The sequence below is a fragment of the Lissotriton helveticus genome, chromosome 1_2 (assembly GCF_964261635.1).
Source record: "Lissotriton helveticus chromosome 1_2, aLisHel1.1, whole genome shotgun sequence".
Classification (NCBI taxonomy): domain Eukaryota; kingdom Metazoa; phylum Chordata; class Amphibia; order Caudata; family Salamandridae; genus Lissotriton; species Lissotriton helveticus.
The window spans coordinates 173,773,940-173,791,621 of record NC_136058.1 but is presented as its reverse complement, the minus strand read 5'-3'; the positions used below and the strand labels follow the sequence as shown (position 1 = coordinate 173,791,621).

The window sequence follows — 17,682 nt, the reverse complement described above, 5'->3', positions numbered from 1 at the left end:
TTGCTGTTTGTCTTTCACCTTAGGAGATGTTACAGTTTCCTTTGGCGTAGTTTTCGGCACCGACGGTGTTGTTTTCGGTGTCATAGGCTGTTTCGAAGGCTTGGGCGCATCGGAATCAGGCCTTGTTGGTTTCGGTACCGAAGTCGATGGCTTCGGAGTTGAAGCTGGCCTCGTCGGCTTCGAGGCGTCGGACGCTGGCTTCATACTTGTATTTAGAAGTCAATGGTTTTGGGGCCGAGACTTCTTTCGGTTTCAGTGCCGATGGAGCTGGTGGAATCGGCACGTGCGGCTTGCTCGGTAAGGAGCTGCCGGAAGGCTTTTGTATTTTCTTCGGAACCGGGCTCGATGGCGGGGCTTTAGAAGTGTCTTTTCGGTCACGACTGGGCCCAGGAGGCGGAGCGTTGACCTTTGCCATCGGTTTGGGTGCTGTATGTGGTGCAGGGGCAGTAGTACTCACGCGCTGACCCGATGGTATGGAGTCGTCGGACTCGTCTGCCTCTGATACGATCTCGAGATCATCTGAATCTTCTTCTGGAACGAGCGGAACCTCCTCGTCGAAGATATCCACCGGTTCCGGAGTGGATCTCTGCATTTCGTGTCTACGGGCCCTCCGATCCCGGATGGTTTTCTTGGATCGAAAGGACGTGCAGGCTGTACAGTTGGATTCGTAGTGTTCTGGCAACAAGCACAGATTACATACCCTGCGTTGGTCACTGCGTGGAAACTTTGCTCCACAACCAGGGCATTTTTTGAAACGTACGATCTGCAGGTCATATGCCTCGAACACATTCTTTCTGCGAAGAAGGCATAGGCAGATCAAACCTCTTGGACGCCCTTTTCAGCAGATTGTGGAAACCACCTATGACCCCTGGCAGAGAAACCACAGGAACCAGTGAAGGGGAAGAAGGAGTGGTGATAATATATTATCCCACTCCCTATGCGGTTCTTGGAGATTGGTGTCCAACTGATCATCATCCGAGGTATCTTGGTGTTCGATAAAAGGTTTAGTCGGGGGAGGCTCTTCTATTATTTGTAGCAGTGGTGGTGGTGGCACTCGAGGGGTGGAAGGCACTGAAGGCGGCCTTGTGGGAACTGATCCCTGTTCCAGAATCGAAGATTGTGTTGGGAATCTTCTCTTGTAGTCCAACAGCATATATTGCAAGTCTGAAATCGAAGAGGACGGCATACAGACTACCTCCTCTTGACATTCCTTACGGTAGTCCTGAGGAGGATCATAGTCCTGCTCCCCTTCTTATCCCTCTTCAGAATCGTCCTCCTGGCACTTTACGCGCAGTTCAGAAGGGCTATGAGCATAACCAAAAGGTCCTTCCTCGTCTGAATCCTTCTCTTCCAGGAGGGGAAAAGGTAGCAGAGGGGTCACATTGCTAGGGAAAGTGATCTCAGGAGTTAACTGACACTTCCTGACTTTTTCTGTGGAAATTTTCACTCCTGTCGATGAGGTCGTCGTCGATGATGTTGATATTGCCATTGACGGCGCTGTCATTGATACCGTCATCGTTACCGTTGACGCCATTGCCGTCGTCATTTTCACTGCCGTCATAGCCTCTGTCATAGCCTCCTGGTCGTCGACATCAGAGAAGCTCTCGGCGACAATCCCGTCATCTGAACTGCTGTTAGCTGAGGAGACTGGCCTTCGTCACTCCACGTCGACGATGTCCATGATGGTTTCTTCATCGACGTGTCGTTGACTGCTTCGTCGACGGTGGTAATTTCTTTGCCTGTTTTTTCTCAAGAGGAACAGACTATGGTTTCTTGAAAACTTTTCTTCCTTTAGGAGGAGAAGGAGGAACAGAGCTCAACTTCCTTACTCCACTTTTTACTGTTAAAAGTCATTTCCTCTCCTTTACACCTCGGTGAGGGGATTTAGTTGGACTGAGCCTGTCAGACCCCTAGGAGGTCTTTTTAGAGGCTTTGTGAGGGCGCTCCTCTGAAGGAGGGTCAGATCTTCCCCTTTTCAATGATCTCCTAGAAGACAAAGCAGATGAGGCCTCATCACTGTCGTCACTAGAGACCGTCTCTCTCCTGGATTTTAACTTCCCTCACGATCACTCAAGTAAGTGCCTGTAGGAAGCTGACTCTGTATATACTATTCTAAAGTAAGGTGTACACAGAGTCCAGTGAATACCCAGAGGCTTACAGCGGCTCAAGTAGAGAATACTAAAACTGTATTTGTGATAGTGTTTGTTTGATACCAGACTCCTTAGCATTAAAGCCATCATGGAGCTGTAGAGTTCGCAATGTCAACCTCCCAGCCCATGTACTTGATATGACTCCACTGCACTTACAATGGCATAGACACTGTAGGGCCACATCGTTCATGCAGCTGTGCCCGCACCTGTGATATAGTGCACCCTGCCTTAGGGCTGTGAGGCCTCCTAGAGGGGTGACTTACCTATGGAGCAGGCAGAGGTTGGTGGGCATGGCACACGCTGATGTTTTGGCTGCACCAAAAGACGCAGTCTGCAATGGCAGTGTGCATGTGTTTGGTAAGGGCCTCTAAAGGTGTCACAAAACATGCTGCATCCCTTAGAGACCCTCTCTGATCACAAGGCCCTTAGTACCAGTGGTACCTTTTACAAGGGACTTGCATATGAGCCAGAGGTGTGCCAATTGTGAAAACAAAGGTGCAGTATTGGGAAAGAATACAGGCACTGGGAACCTGATTAGCAGGGACCCATTGCACACTAAGTCAAAGTACACCAGATATCAGTAAAAAAAGTGGGGGTAGCCATGCAAAAAGGGCACTTCCCTACATTGGCTCATTAAAGGGCAATAGGGGTTCATAGGTGGAAGCCCCAGGCTGAAGCACTTCGGTCAGAAGATTAGTCCTGACCTGCACGGTGGTAAAGTCCAGTCAAAGGACCTCAGCTGCCCTCCTTACCACCATGGCATAACAAGCCCCCTCCTCCGAGCCACAGTTGGTTGAGAGAGCATGCAGTATCTGGGGATGTGGGGAGGGAGGCACAGAGCTGACCCTGGCTTCGGCACAGCAGAACTGTGCCTAAAGCGTCATTTTTCCTTACCTTGCTCATCGACAGACAATAGTCCAGGCTAAGATGAAGTCCACTTTCTTGTACCTCTTCCCGGAGTATCCCGAAGACCTTGAGTGGGAGGAAGAGGACTTGGGGCTCTGGGAGCGTTCCAGCAACCTCCTCTTCTTCAATCAGGATCTCCTCGGAGTCTCAATGGCCGGTGTAGACTGCTGGCCCACAGGGAGCTTCATAGCACGCTCCCGCAAGGCCTTTGGAGTTACGGCCCTATACTCTGAGCACGACTTCGAGTCATGGTCACGCTCAAGACACCAAAGACATATGAGGTAGGGTTACTGACGGGAAACAACCTTTACAACAAAACTTTTACAACACAACATCCATTACATAGCATGCCATTACAACGCAACCATTACAACGCATGACACTACAACGCATACCATTACAATGCAGTCATTACAACGCAGTCATTACAACGCATACCATTACTGTTGGACACGGCCTCGTGGCGTGGTCCGACCCCGTCCGCATGGAGGGCCCAGGACGACATCGGCCCTCCATTTACCTACTATCGACCCCCCTGACACGCCCATTCACGAACCATCGGCGCGAGCAGCCTCCCCGGCCACCTACAGCTCTCCCCCTCCCTGGTACCCCGGCAGAACCTGCTCGCCAACGCTGCCAGCCTGGCACCCTGACCAGGACACCCTTTCCGGCCCGACTCCATCTTGGGACCCTCACGCCCCGAACACGTGGCCGCAGCCATCCCGGGCCCGGCCCCAGCGAAGCCCAGACATTTAGGCACCAGGATCCTCCTAGGTGGTAAAGTGGCCACTCGACCAGATCCCGGAGGAGGAGAGTCTCGATGGGCCGTCCACCGCCCCCGGACGCCTGGTATCGATCGTTCGCCCGGCTCCCTGGGCGCGGGCTCCGCCCCCCTGCTGGTTGTCTGGACACCTTCATCCCGGCCCCTCTGACCCCCAGGCGCGAGGGTCCGGACATCAAAGCCCTCCAGTCCTATATCTGGGCCAGCCCCGGATCAAGACAGCAGTTGTATCTGGAGTGGAAGCCCTGCTGACCTCGTCGCGGCTGATCCTGATCCGAACTCTTGACCAAGCTGAACTATCTTCGAGGCCCTGCTGACGCTGTCGCGGCCTGACCGAGCTGAACTATCTTCGAGGCCCTGCTGACGCTGTCGCGGCCTGACCGAGCTGAACCACCTTCGAGGCCCTGCTGACGCTGTCGCGGCCTGACCAAGCTGAACCACCTTCGAGGCCCTGCTGACGCTGTCGCGGCCTGACCAAGCTGAACCACCTTCGAGGCCCTGCTGACGCTGTCGCGGCCTGACCAAGCTAAACCACCTTCGAGGCCCTGCTGGCGCCGTCGCGGCCTGTCCAAGCTGAACTATCTCCGAGGCCCTGCTGACGCTGTTGCGGCCTGAACCCTTGAACTATCCATGCACCAGTGGGTGCCAAGACTGTCCCGCTACCCCCTTTCCCCGAGACCACGACATTACGGATCCCTCGATCCTTGCCGCTACCCTGCCAAGAACTTGCTTTGATTACTTATATAAAGATTTGTGTGAATATCCTCCCTGTGTGGTGTCTATCTGTAAGTAGTGTGATTGCTCTGCTGGTACGATTGTAGGAGCGGAGCCTCGCCAAGGAGGCCTCCCTACGGCGCTCGGCCTATTCCCCAGAGAGAGGTGGGACTCGGGGCGGACAGTCAGACACCTTCTGTCTCCCCTGGGGTCGCCTTTCCAACATTGGTGGCAAGCGACGGGATCCGAGCCCACGCAAATCGTACAGCGAGTAACGCGTCACTACTGACAGAGACCCACAGCCACGATGACTACTAAGGAAGCCGGAACGACTGCAGAATTCCAGAAAGACCTGTTAGAGGAGTATACCCATAAAGAACTTAAACAATTTTGCAAAGACTTGGGTATCGCTACCACCGGACTAAGCACAAAGGACGATTTCAAAGAAGCGCTGCAAACCTGGGTGGAGACCAGAGAGACCCCACCCCAAACGAACGATGACATTGTCCGAGAAGTACCCGTGAGTACCGTCATAGCCCCCATAGAGGAAAGAACCGCCAACAGGGACCCAGGCCTCTCCCACGAAGACGCCCGGGAGCGAGAGAGGAGTCGGCTCCATGAACTAGAGCTCGCCCGATTCCGGCTGGACGGAGAAATCCAATTAGCAGAAAAGAAAATGGCCCTTGAACAACTGCGATTAGAGGGAGATCTGGAAGAGAGGCGGCAGCAAAGAGAATTAGAAGGAAAAAAACTCGCATACGAACACGAGCGTGGCCTCAAAGAACTCGGAATCAAAGCCAAACTCGAAGAGGCTGGCGCCACGGTAGCCCGGAACCCCCCACCTCCTGCCGACCCAAAGGTCCACATCCCGAAGGATATCGTCAAGGAGTACTACAAGAATGACGATATCCAGCAATGGTTCAAGGCGTACGAAGTTGCCATGACCGCGCACCGCATTCCGCGAAAGGACTGGGGTGCCGGCTTATGGGGGAGATTCGTCAGCGAAGGGAGGGACACCCTGCTGGAGCTGGCCGACGACGTAATGTCCTCCTATGACCACATGAAGGACGCCCTGCTTGTCCGGTATGGCCTCACCCCCGAGATGTACCGGCAGAGATTCAGAGATTGCAAGAAAATCCCCGGTACCACGTGGGTCGAGTACGTGAACTTTTATAGCAGGGCCCTGGAAGGATGGATAAAGGTCAGCAAGGTGTCCACCTACGAGCAGCTGTTCGACCTCATCGTTTGGGAGCACCTCTCCAACAACTGCTTTGTCGAGCTCAGACAGCATCTACTCGACAGCAAGCTAACCGAGCCCCGGAAACTCGCCGTCGAGGCGGATCGATGGGTGAACACCCGGGTCCCCCGAACACAGATAGGAGAAACCGGTCAGGGCGGCCGGGGGCACCCCCGACAGCGGGGAGGCGGAGGAGGACAGAACCAGAGCCGAAGCTTCCCGCCGGCCTCGGGCCGGGGCCCCCCTCCAGGGTCCCCCCCGAGTAACACTTCGCCGTCCCTGAAGAGGGACCCCCCAGCACGGCCGGGGCCCCACCCGAACATTACTTGCCACAGATGCCAGCGGACCGGTCACTATGCCAGTGACCCCCTCTGCCCCATGAACCAGCGTCCCGGCACCACTGGGCCTCCGACCCGCCAGTTCGCTGCTGCAGCTCTGGGAGAAGAGGGAGAAGAAGACGTAGAGGTCTACGAGGAAGATCAAATCGAGTATGAACCGGCCGCCATGGCCCTAGCCTGCCTGGGCAGTAGAGACCTGGTCCCCCAGGCCCCGCTACCGAGCAACACTCGTAAATACCGTCAGTGGGTCCACATCAATGGACGACGGACCTAAGCCCTCCGAGACACGGGAGCCAGTGTGACGGCCGTCCGCTGCCACTTGGTGACCCCCGAACAGATCATCCCGAACGTACGCTGCCCCGTGAGGGCCGCCGACAACTCCGAAACTCTATGCCAGATGGCCCGAATTCCCTTCGACTGGGGGGGAGTGTCGGGCACCCTCAAGGTGAACGTCCGGGATGACGCCCCCGTGGACTGCCTCCTTGGGAACGACCTCGAGAGCTCTCCCTGGGCCCAAGTCAAGCGAAGAGAGCACCTAGGAATGATGGGATTACCAGAGTGGGTCTGTGCGACGACCCGATCTATGGCGGCCCGAGCCCCGGCAGCGACCGAGGCCGCCCCGACCGAAAAGCCGGAGTGGCCCGAGCCACCACCCTCTGCCATCCATGAAGAATGCGACTCCGAGACCAGGCCCTCGGAGCCCGGAAACCACCACGAGCTCAGCGACATCCCTGAACTCGCCCAATGGCGCCAAGAGGGTGGTCCCACCCGAGAACAGTTTCGGCAGGAACAGAAGACCTGCCCTTCCCTCGAGGGGACCCGCCAACAAGCCGCTGCCCAAGCTACCGGGGACACCTCAGGGTCCCACTGGGTCTACTGGGACCACGACCTCCTATATAGTGAACAGAAAATTGCCGAGCTGGGGGCCAGCCGAGTGCTAGTGGTTCCCCTGCGATTCAGAGACTTCCTTTTGAACCTGGCGCACGATGTGCCCCTCGCAGGGCACCTGGGGCAGGACAAAACTTACAGCCGCCTGGTGACCCATTTCTACTGGCCCAAAATGCGCACTGATGTACATAACCACTGCCGCACCTGCCCGACATGCCAAGCCAGCGGAAAGAGCGGGGGGAAGGTGAAGGCCCCGCTCCAACCTTTTCCAGTAGTGACCACCCCCTTCGAGCGAGTGGGAATAGACATTGTGGGGCCCCTGGACCCGCAAACCTCGCAAGGGCATCGCTTCATACTTGTCCTGGTGGACCACGCCACCCGCTATCCTGAGGCCATCCCCCTCAGAACCATCACCGCCCCCGTGGTGGGGCGAGCCTTGATGGGGATCTTCTCCCGAGTAGGATTCCCCCGGGAGGTCGTGAGCGATCGGGGCACGAACTTTATATCTAAGTATATGCGGTCCCTGTGGCAACAGTGCGGGGTCACATACAAGTTCACCACCCCGTATCATCCCCAAGGGAATGGACTTGTGGAGCGGTTCAACCGGACACTCAAGGGAATGATCCAGGGCCTAGAAGAGCCACTACGACGCAAATGGGATGTCCTGCTGCCCTGCCTCCTGTTTGCCTATCGGGAGGTACCACAGAAATCCCTGGGGTTCAGCCCCTTTGAGCGCTTGTACGGACACCCTGTCCGAGGTCCGCTCAGCCTAGTCAAAGAAGGCTGGGAAACTACCGTCCAAGGCGCACCACCGGATGTCTACCGGTACCTCCTGACCCTCCAAAACCAGACTCGGAAGTTCCGGGCCCTTGCAGAGGCCAACCTGGAGGCCAGTCAGGAGGACATGAAACGCTGGTACGACCAGCACTCCTCCTCCATCGAGTTCGAGCCGGGCCAGCGGGTCTGGGTCATGTCCCCGGTCGAACCATGTGCCCTCCAGGACAAATGGTCGGGGCCCTTCAAGGTGATCGAGCGCAAGAGCCCCGTCACTTACCTCGTGGATATGGAGTCTCCCCGGAACCCCCTCCGGGTTCTGCACGCCAACCGGCTCAAACCTCATTTTGCCCGCACCGAACTGAGCCTGCTACTCGCTACCGACGATGGGACCGAAGACGACTCCGAGCCCTTGCCCGACCTCCTAAAGTGCACTGAGAAGGACGGCTCCGTCGAAGGGATCTCTATCTCCCCCGACCTGACCCCCGCACAGCGCCGAGACTGTCAAGAACTGTTGGGACAATTCACAGATCTGTTCTCCCTCACCCCCGGGGTTACCCAATGGTGTGTCCACGATGTCGACACCGGGGACAGTCAGCCAGTACGACACCGGGCCTACCGGGTCCCCGACCGAGTTCGGGCCTGCATCCAGACGGAAGTCACCAAGATGCTGGCCCTGGGGGTAGTCGAACCCTCCGACAGTCCCTGGGCCAGCCCAGTGGTCCTGGTCCCCAAGGCCGCCGCGCCTGGCACCCCGCCAGAACTCCGGTTTTGCGTCGACTACCGGGGGCTGAATGCTGTTACGAGAACCGACGCACATCCCATCCCCCGAGCCGATGAACTGATCGACCGCCTGGGGGCCGCCAAGTACCTCAGTACCTTCGACCTCACCGCCGAGTATTGGCAGATCGGCCTCACCCCTGGCGCCCAGGAGCGCTCAGCCTTCTCCACGCCCGACGGCCACTTCCAGTTCAAGGTGATGCCCTTCGGCATGAAAAACGCCCCGGCCACCTTCCAGAGACTAGTACTGGCGGGGCTAGAAGAGTTCAGTGCCGCCTACCTAGACGACATTGCGGTCTACAGCCTCCACTGGGCTGAGCACCTGAAACACCTTTGGGAAGTCCTGACAGCCCTCCGCCGGGCCGGGCTAACGGTGAAGGCCAGCAAATGCCAGATAGGCCAAGGGTCCGTGACCTATCTGGGACACCAAGTGGGGAGCGGCCAAGTGGCTCCCCTCCAACCCAAGATCGACGCCATCCTAGCCTGGGAACCGCCGGTTAACCAGACCGCCGTCCGAGCCTTCCTGGGGCTCACGGGGTACTATCGGCGTTTTATCAAGAACTGTGGGGCCCCTCACGGAACTGACCTCGAAGAACCAGCCCCAGAAAGTGCAGTGGACACCCTCGTGTCAGGTGGCCTTCGAGACCTTGAAAGCAGCCATGTGTACCGCCCCTGTGCTCCAGGCCCCCGACTACAGCCGAGAGTTTGTGGTCCAGACCGACGCCTCGGAACACGGCATCGGGGCGGTCCTATCGCAATTGGACTCCGCGGGAACTGACCATCCTGTGGCCTTCATCAGCCGGCGGCTGCTGGCCCGAGAACAGCGATGGAGCACCATCGAGAGAGAAGCCTTCGCTGTCGTGTGGGCCCTCAAGAAACTCAGGCCCTACCTCTTCGGCACCCACTTCCGGGTGCAGACTGACCACCGGCCCCTAAGGTGGCTGATGCACATGCGTGGCGAAAATCCCAAACTGCTGCGATGGTCCATCTCCCTCCAAGGCATGGATTTCACTGTGGAGCATCGACCTGGCAGTGACCACGCCAACGCTGATGGCCTGTCCCGGTTTTTCCGCCTCGACGAAGAGAGCCCCCAGGAAGATGGGTGACTCTCCCCGCCTTCAGCTGGAGGGGACGTGTGTTGGACACGGCCTCGTGGCGTGGTCCGACCCCGTCCGCATGGAGGGCCCAGGACGACATCGGCCCTCCATTTACCTACTATCGACCCCCCTGACACGCCCATTCACGAACCATCGGCGCGAGCAGCCTCCCCGGCCACCTACAGCTCTCCCCCTCCCTGGTACCCCGGCAGAACCTGCTCGCCAACGCTGCCAGCCTGGCACCCTGACCAGGACACCCTTTCCGTCCCGACTCCATCTTGGGACCCTCACGCCCCGAACACGTGGCCGCACCCATCCCGGGCCCGGCCCCAGCGAAGCCCAGACATTTAGGCACCAGGATCCTCCTAGGTGGTAAAGTGGCCACTCGACCAGATCCCGGAGGAGGAGAGTCTCGATGGGCCGTCCACCGCCCCCGGACGCCTGGTATCGATCGTTTGCCCGGCTCCCTGGGCGCGGGCTCCGCCCCCCTGCTGGGTGTCTGGACACCTTCATCCCGGCCCCTCTGACCCCCAGGCGCGAGGGTCCGGACATCAAAGCCCTCCAGTCCTATATCTGGGCCAGCCCCGGATCAAGACAGCAGTTGTATCTGGAGTGGAAGCCCTGCTGACCTCGTCGCGGCTGATCCTGATCCGAACTCTTGACCAAGCTGAACTATCTTCGAGGCCCTGCTGACGCTGTCGCGGCCTGACCGAGCTGAACTATCTTCGAGGCCCTGCTGACGCTGTCGCGGCCTGACCGAGCTGAACCACCTTCGAGGCCCTGCTGACGCTGTCGCGGCCTGACCAAGCTGAACCACCTTCGAGGCCCTGCTGACACTGTCGCGGCCTGACCAAGCTGAACCACCTTCGAGGCCCTGCTGACGCTGCCGCGGCCTGACCAAGCTAAACCACCTTCTAGGCCCTGCTGGCGCCGTCGCGGCCTGTCCAAGCTGAACTATCTCCGAGGCCCTGCTGACGCTGTCGCGGCCTGAACCCTTGAACTATCCACGCACCAGTGGGTGCCAAGACTGTCCCGCTACCCCCTTTCCCCGAGACCACGACATTACGGATCCCTCGATCCTTGCCGCTACCCTGCCAAGAACTTGCTTTGATTACTTATATAAAGATTCGTGTGAATATCCTCCCTGTGTGGTGTCTATCTGTAAGTAGTGTGATTGCTCTGCTGGTACGATTGTAGGAGCGGAGCCTCGCCAAGGAGGCCTCCCTACGGCGCTCGGCCTATTCCCCAGAGAGAGGTGGGACTCAAAGCGGACAGTCAGACACCTTCTGTCTCCCCTGGGGTCGCCTTTCCAACAATTACAATGCATACCATTACAACGCATACCATTACCATCCAACACTTACCCTACTGTTGCACCCCCTGGAGTTAGAATAGTAATTTTTACCCCTACACTATCCAATACTTACCATACATGCAATGTAATGTTATGCGTTGTAAAGGTAGTATGCGTTGTAATGGAATGCGTTGTAAAGGTAGTTTTTAAAAATTTGTTGTAATGGCATGCGTTGTAATGGAATGCGTTGTAATGGATGTTGCGTTGTAAAAAATGTGTTGTAAAGGTGTGCGTTGTAAAATTATGCGTTGTAACCTCATACAACCTTTACTGACATCGCGCGGAGACAGGCACCATATGGCTCAAACCCTGTCTTCCTAGAAGACATCCCTAAACACACAAAAAAAATGTAATAGATAAAGGCGAAAAGAAGCGGAAAAGGGGGCAGACGGGTCGCTGTTCCCAGACCTGCGCTTAACAGGCGCGGAAAGAAAAGAGCTGATGTCCGGACGCCTTGGTCGCGCCTATATAGGAGACTGTGATGTCATAACAGACACTAACGATGCCGCCAACGTCGCACGGAGCAGAATGACGCCTGACGGCACCAGCAAAGGGTACTGCTCACACAAAAGTTTCCAGATCCAGCATGATGCTTGGATAATTCAAAGGTAAGGAATCTGCAGCTAGAAGTGTCTATCAGGTGCTAATAGCAAAGCTAATTGATGAGTCGTGGTTAGGCCGGAAAAAAGTGACATGGACAAAACACAAGGATAATTGCTACACTATGGAATATGAAGAATTTCTTAACCGCATGCGTGCGGGCGGAATTCCGCCCGTACGCTGAGATTTTTCAAAGCGCATGTTACGTGACGAGCTGGGCTCGTCATCAGCGTGCGAGGAGGCTACCTGATGACGAGCCCAGCTCGTCATCAGCGTGGAAGGGGTTAATGAAACAACAAAGGTCTAAAGGATATATACACTAGAATATCAGACTCATTTACTGTTGGGCAGTCATCCACCAGCGCACTTGAGAAGCAAAGTCCCAACTCTGACCATTGTATCTTGAGTGTTCTGTCAGACCGGTTAGACATTTTCCCTAAAAGTGCTCCTGCTGATGACTGAGGCACTTTCATAGACAATGCATGCTGGAAAGGCAGCCAATGACAAACAAAAGTAATGTCTCCGATGAGCAGGGAGAAGATCCTGCAAGTCGGGCAGTTATGTTTTCCTGTCATTGTAGGCCTGCCATAAACAGTATTGATCTTCTTATAGACAAACCTCCAGGCTCTGTAGTGGAGCTCTGCCATTTGAAATCTGTTAATGTTTCCAACTCTAAAGGAGGAGGTGAACCACAGATTTAGCAGAGCTCCTCTATCTTTCGATTACAAAACAGGTACAAACTAGAAAAACCATGTAAAAAAAATACCTTCAATTGCAATGCATTTAGAAGTCCATTGTTTCTCAAATGTTGTTAACAGCTTTTTTTGTCGAATGCTGATCACGTATTCCTTAAAGTCAAATTCTTCAGTGTAGAATCGCAAGAGGCCCAGCCAAAGTTCGCCCACTGTTTCTGTATTCTTTCCATGGGAAGGCATACGTTTCTTCTGTATGCAATTGAAAAAGTTCAAGAACAAAGGAGGATAAAATTACTTACAAAGCTTCCAAGTCTTAAATCTATACAACACTTAATAATCTGATAAACGTCCTACAGATGTATCGAACTGATCCTGGATATAATTTATATCAATAAATTATCCATTCTGAGTAGTGCATAGATCACGCTTTCCAAACTGATTCATCTGACAGGATGTTAACAGGGACCAAAGCTTCTTATTGCTTTGTGTTGAAAACTGCAGATGCCAATCCAACCCTCAAGACTACCTGCCTTTTATCTGGCTGAACCACACGATAGACTATTTAGATATTGGTGCATTCACAATGCAAGTCTTTCAAATGTCTGAAAAGCACCAACTTGAAATACCACTGTCATTTGTTTTACCTTCCGCAAACTACACATCCAAGTTGCGACACACTGATGCAAGCAGACTTGAATAAACAGCCCAAATTAACTTGACCCCTATACTCTGGAGTCCTAAAGCACAGAAAGGTACTACGTGAGAAATAAAAAAAGACATTTGGCAGAAGGGCAAGTCCTCTGCACGAAAACTCTAATTTCACTGTGTCGTTCTGCCATAATTTTGGTACTGGCCTCTATATTTGAACTGCGGATTAAAAAATACACTTTAATCAATATAAGTAGTTGAAAAAACTCAAGGAGACCCTAGCACTAAACACGGATTCTAATACTGTCCTGTGCACTCGTACAAGATGTGATGAACAAGTTACGTATCTTCAGTAATGCACTTTCTGGTGAATCCTCTAACCACAGTTTTCCCACCTTAGAAAATCTCCAAAACAGCAGACTGTATTAAGAGAATTTTTAAAGCAGTGCTCCAACACGCTGGTAGGCGGCGTTGTGTGGCTCTACGCCGATTCCATATAACATCCGAAGAGATGGAGCAGAGCACCATATCGAAGTCATACCCCGGCACTCTGATATCGTTTTCTTGTCTTATGCCTTTACACAAACCCAGACTCGGAGTGTGAACAATGTTTGGAAAAAGTGTGCTGTGTACTAAACTTGGGGTTAAAAGGATGACCCTCCACATAAGGGGGAGGTGGGAGGGCATTGAGAAATCTGAGAGTATCCATCAGAAAGAGCGTTCTTGAAGGAAAGTAACTTGTTCTTCTAATGGATAATTGTAACTGCTGATCTGGATACCAAAGCAGTACATCTGCAGGGCAAGGGGTCTTTGAATTGGGTTCAGAGGAAATACTGCAGAACTGAGTGGGTGAAGTCAGGGACCTTCCCGCTGGACCTGGATGTCAATGCAGTAGGGATTTGTGAATGTATGCACAAATGCTCACGTTACAGTCTTGCAGATATCCAGGGAAGGCATTCCTTGCACTAAAACAGCGGAAGCAGCCTTCGTCTTGGGAGAATTAGCTCACAAAAAGTTGATCGTCTACCTAATTGTCTTTTGTACAAATCAATATAAAAGCTTAAAGCTCTTTTAGGGTCCAACCAAAGGAGCTTCTCTCTTCTTGTAAGGGGGCGCAAACAAGGCAGGTAAAGTAACTGATTGTCCAATATGGAAGGCAGTGATGACTTTCTGAGGATCACTCATACAACAAGCTTATGTAACTGCAATGAAGACAAAGTCAATGATCATGAGACACAGCGAGTAGCTAGGCAGGGCTTGGAAGTTGGACTGATGAAGAAAGTCCAGACCAAGTTAATGTACCACTGAAGCATTATAAATTGTTTAGAAGGAAACATGTTAAGAATTTAATAAAACAAATCACAACCAGCGATTTAAACAAGGATGGGTGGTCCAGAAAATGTACAAAGGCTAAAATAGCCAGTATTTAACTTTCACCATGCCAACAGCAAGGCATTACTCGGCTAATAAAACAAACAAAAAAACATGCAACAGCTATTCCTGTATGGGGACTGTGTCCCAGGCACCTCCCAAGGTGTAAAGAAATGCACCTTTTGTATGGTCTCCCTCACGTTTTTCGACTGATGCTGCTGATTTTCCGACTCAGAGTGCACTGAGGCCTGCTGACCAGACCTCAGTGCCAGTATCCTGACCCAAACAATCCATGTAGAATTGGCTATACCAAATAGGAAATGGCTAACTTACCTGCAAGTCCCTAGTTACCAGTAGCCTGGCATCTAAGGCATGTAAGTTAGAGGGGTAGCCCGGGACTTGCACCACTGATTGTGCCACTCTAGAGGTCCCCCAAGTAAAGCCAGTCCCCAGGTCTGCCACTGCAGACTGGTAGAGCAGACTGGTAGAGCAGTCTCAGCTGAGCTAACTCCTGAACAGTGTGACCAAGGTGGGCACTTCAAGGTATCAAACAACTTGTTAAATTAAGCGTGACTTGTATCTTAGGTCAAAACTAATGTATCTTCTTGCAGTGTAGAGCTTTAGCAAAGCTGCCACTTTGTTGCCTTTAAAACACCTGTGCCTTCCCAGGCACACACGGAGCTTGGTCCACGAGACAGCTTTCTGCCCTCCAGAAGAGACGTGCAAACGACTCTCAGGAAGGCGAACAATGAGGTTTTGCAGGCCAAGGTGTCACCTCCCTCCTGCAGGAAGCCACTTAGGTGTTCGCCCCAAAAGGCAGCCTTCAAAGGTGAAGCCGCCTTTGAGGGAGCAAATGTGTTGCACTAAGGAGGAGGGCTGCCCAATTGTGAAGGTAGACAGGCTGGCAAGGGAGGAAGAGCGAGGAAACCAGTTGCTAAACTGTTTTCCCCAGAGGCATGCAGCCCTGAGGGAGCCACACCCGGGGTGGGCTAGGGAGGTTTGTACACCAGGAGAGGGGCCTTGCCATCTTCCGAGTGGGCAGAATAGTGCATGCTGGGATAGTAGGTGCCACACTCCACAGGAAGTGGTCACTAGGTGGGAGGGAACATGATAGCCCATTGGCTACCAAATACAACCTGGCATGAGGGCATTTTCTGGGCATAAGAGTGGCACCCATATCTCAGCTTTGAACTGACCTGGAAGAAGGACATTAGGAGGACAGCCCTAGCAAAAGAGCAGACAGGCAAGAGAGCCCGCACCAACAAGAACTGCACCTGGTGGCTAGCGAAGAGAGGGACTGTGCCTTCCGTGTCCTATTCAAGGAGAAGCTCTCTCCAGATCCTAGTCAAGCCTAGAAAACTCCATGGGCCAGCTTACTGTCCTCGTGTTTCCATCACAGGAAGACAAGAGCTGAAGAAGCCTGCTGGGGCAAGTTGGTAGCCGAAAGTCTTCAAACCTGCACCCCCTTCACCTTGCAGCACTGCGGATCAAGACCCGACACACAGAGCTGCATCAAAGTTCGCTGAGCCCGGGAGTGCTGATGGAGAGTTGTTGGGACCCTCCGAAGGAAAGCTATGACCCAGGAAGGATTGGCCTGTGACCGCGACAACAGGCGACTGGTAGCAAAGTGTCACTGGACACAAGAGACCTGGACATCTGGCCAGACCGGATTTCTAAACAACAAACCAACAAACCACCACTTAAGGCTCTTTCTTCCATTGATGGCCCACGTGGCTGGTCAGGCTGTCTCAGGGGAGGCATTCAGTCCTCTTGTAGCATTCTATAAAACAAGGTATAAGGAATCATGAGTGTAATGAGAGGGTAGCAAGTCACCCTCCTTACCATCATATCATTACCACACATTTCCTAGGGTGCATTCGGTTCTGGTACAGCCTCAGCATCAGAAACAAAAAGATAATAAAGCACAAATTACTTACCTTCGGTAACGATATATCTGTAAGAAACAGTAGTTAGTATTAGATTCCTTACCTTAGAATATCCCCAGGCGTCAGACTGGATCTGGAAACTTTTGCTTGGCAGTACCCTTGCGCGTCGGTAGGCGTCGCCTGCAGCTCCGCGTCCGGCATCGTTGGCGCCGGAATGACGTTGTGGGAGTACTTAGACGTCGCCCTCGCGCGCTGACGTCAGTTCTTATACACAGCTTTTCCGCGCCAGAAAACGCAGAGCCATGATAAAAAACAACACTGGTGCCATAAAAACTAGGGGCCTGAAAGGGGATGACCTTAACCCTAGATATCGGTTCGCAGAACGGGTAGGATGGGTGGGGCGGTAAGAAATCTAATACTAACTACTGTTTCTTACAAATATCTCGTTACCGAAGGCGAAGGTAAGTAACTTGTGCATCTGAAAGAAACAGGTTAGTATTAGATTCCTTACCTTAGAATTGATACCCCAGCAATACCAACCCCGGTGGTGGGTCTGCTAACCAATGATCACACCAGAAAGTCCTGGAGAACGGAACGGCCGAAAAAGTCATCTCTCCGGACTTGGCTGTCCAGGCAGTAGTGTCTTGCGAACGTGTGCAGCGAGGCCCACGTAGCTGCCTGACAGATGTCCTGCAAGGGGACTCCCCGGCCCAGGGCAGTAGTAGCCGCCGTGGCCCGTGTGGAATGTGCACGAAGCCCCACAGGAGGCTCCTTTCGAGCCAAAGAGTAACGAGCCTTGATGCACAAGATGACCCATCGAGAAATGGTTTGTTTGTGCACCGCCCGTCCCTTCTTAGTGCCCACGTAACCAACAAAGAGTTGGTCATCCACCCGGAACTGGCGTGTGCGATCCAAGTAGAATGAGAGTGCACGTTTTGGGTCCAGACGGTGGAGCCTCTCTTTCTCCTTCGAGGGATGCGGAGGCTGAAAGAAGGTGGGCAAGGTGATGGACTACCCGATGTGGAAGGCTGTGACTACCTTGGGCAGGAAAGAGGGTCGCGTCCGCAACACAACTTCGTCCGGATGGACTGAAAGGAAAGGAGGCTTAGAAGAAAGGGCCTGGAGCTCACTCACTCTCCTGGCAGAGGTGATGGCAATCAGGAAAGCGGCCTTCAGAGTAAGAAGACGAAGAGGACAGTTATGAAGGGGCTCAAAGGGAGCACCATCAGAAAAGTTAGAACACGGTTCAAGTGCCACTGAGGCATCACGAAAGGAACTGGAGGAAACATACGAGTGATGCCCTTCAAAAACCTATTTACAACCGGGGACTTGACCAAAGAGGGCTGATCAGGTAGCCTTAAGAAGGTGGAAATGGCCGAGAGGTAGCCCTTCAGAGTGCCCAGAGCAGAGCCCTGCTGGGCAAGAGAAAGAAGAAAGAGGAGAACCTCTGAAAGAGGGGCAGA

At 53.7% G+C, this 17,682-nt stretch overlaps 1 protein-coding gene across 2 annotated transcripts in view; it reads right to left on the bottom strand.

Annotated features, from left to right (window-relative positions):
- Positions 1–17,682, bottom strand: part of TUT4 (terminal uridylyl transferase 4) — a 1,200,849-nt gene that overhangs the window by 350,047 nt on the left and 833,120 nt on the right. For both annotated transcript variants that reach the window (XM_078670586.1, XM_078670594.1), the window contains exon 24: positions 12,386–12,563. In XM_078670586.1, coding sequence (XP_078526712.1) covers positions 12,386–12,563 — 178 coding nt within the window. The remainder of the gene's footprint in view (positions 1–12,385; positions 12,564–17,682) is intronic.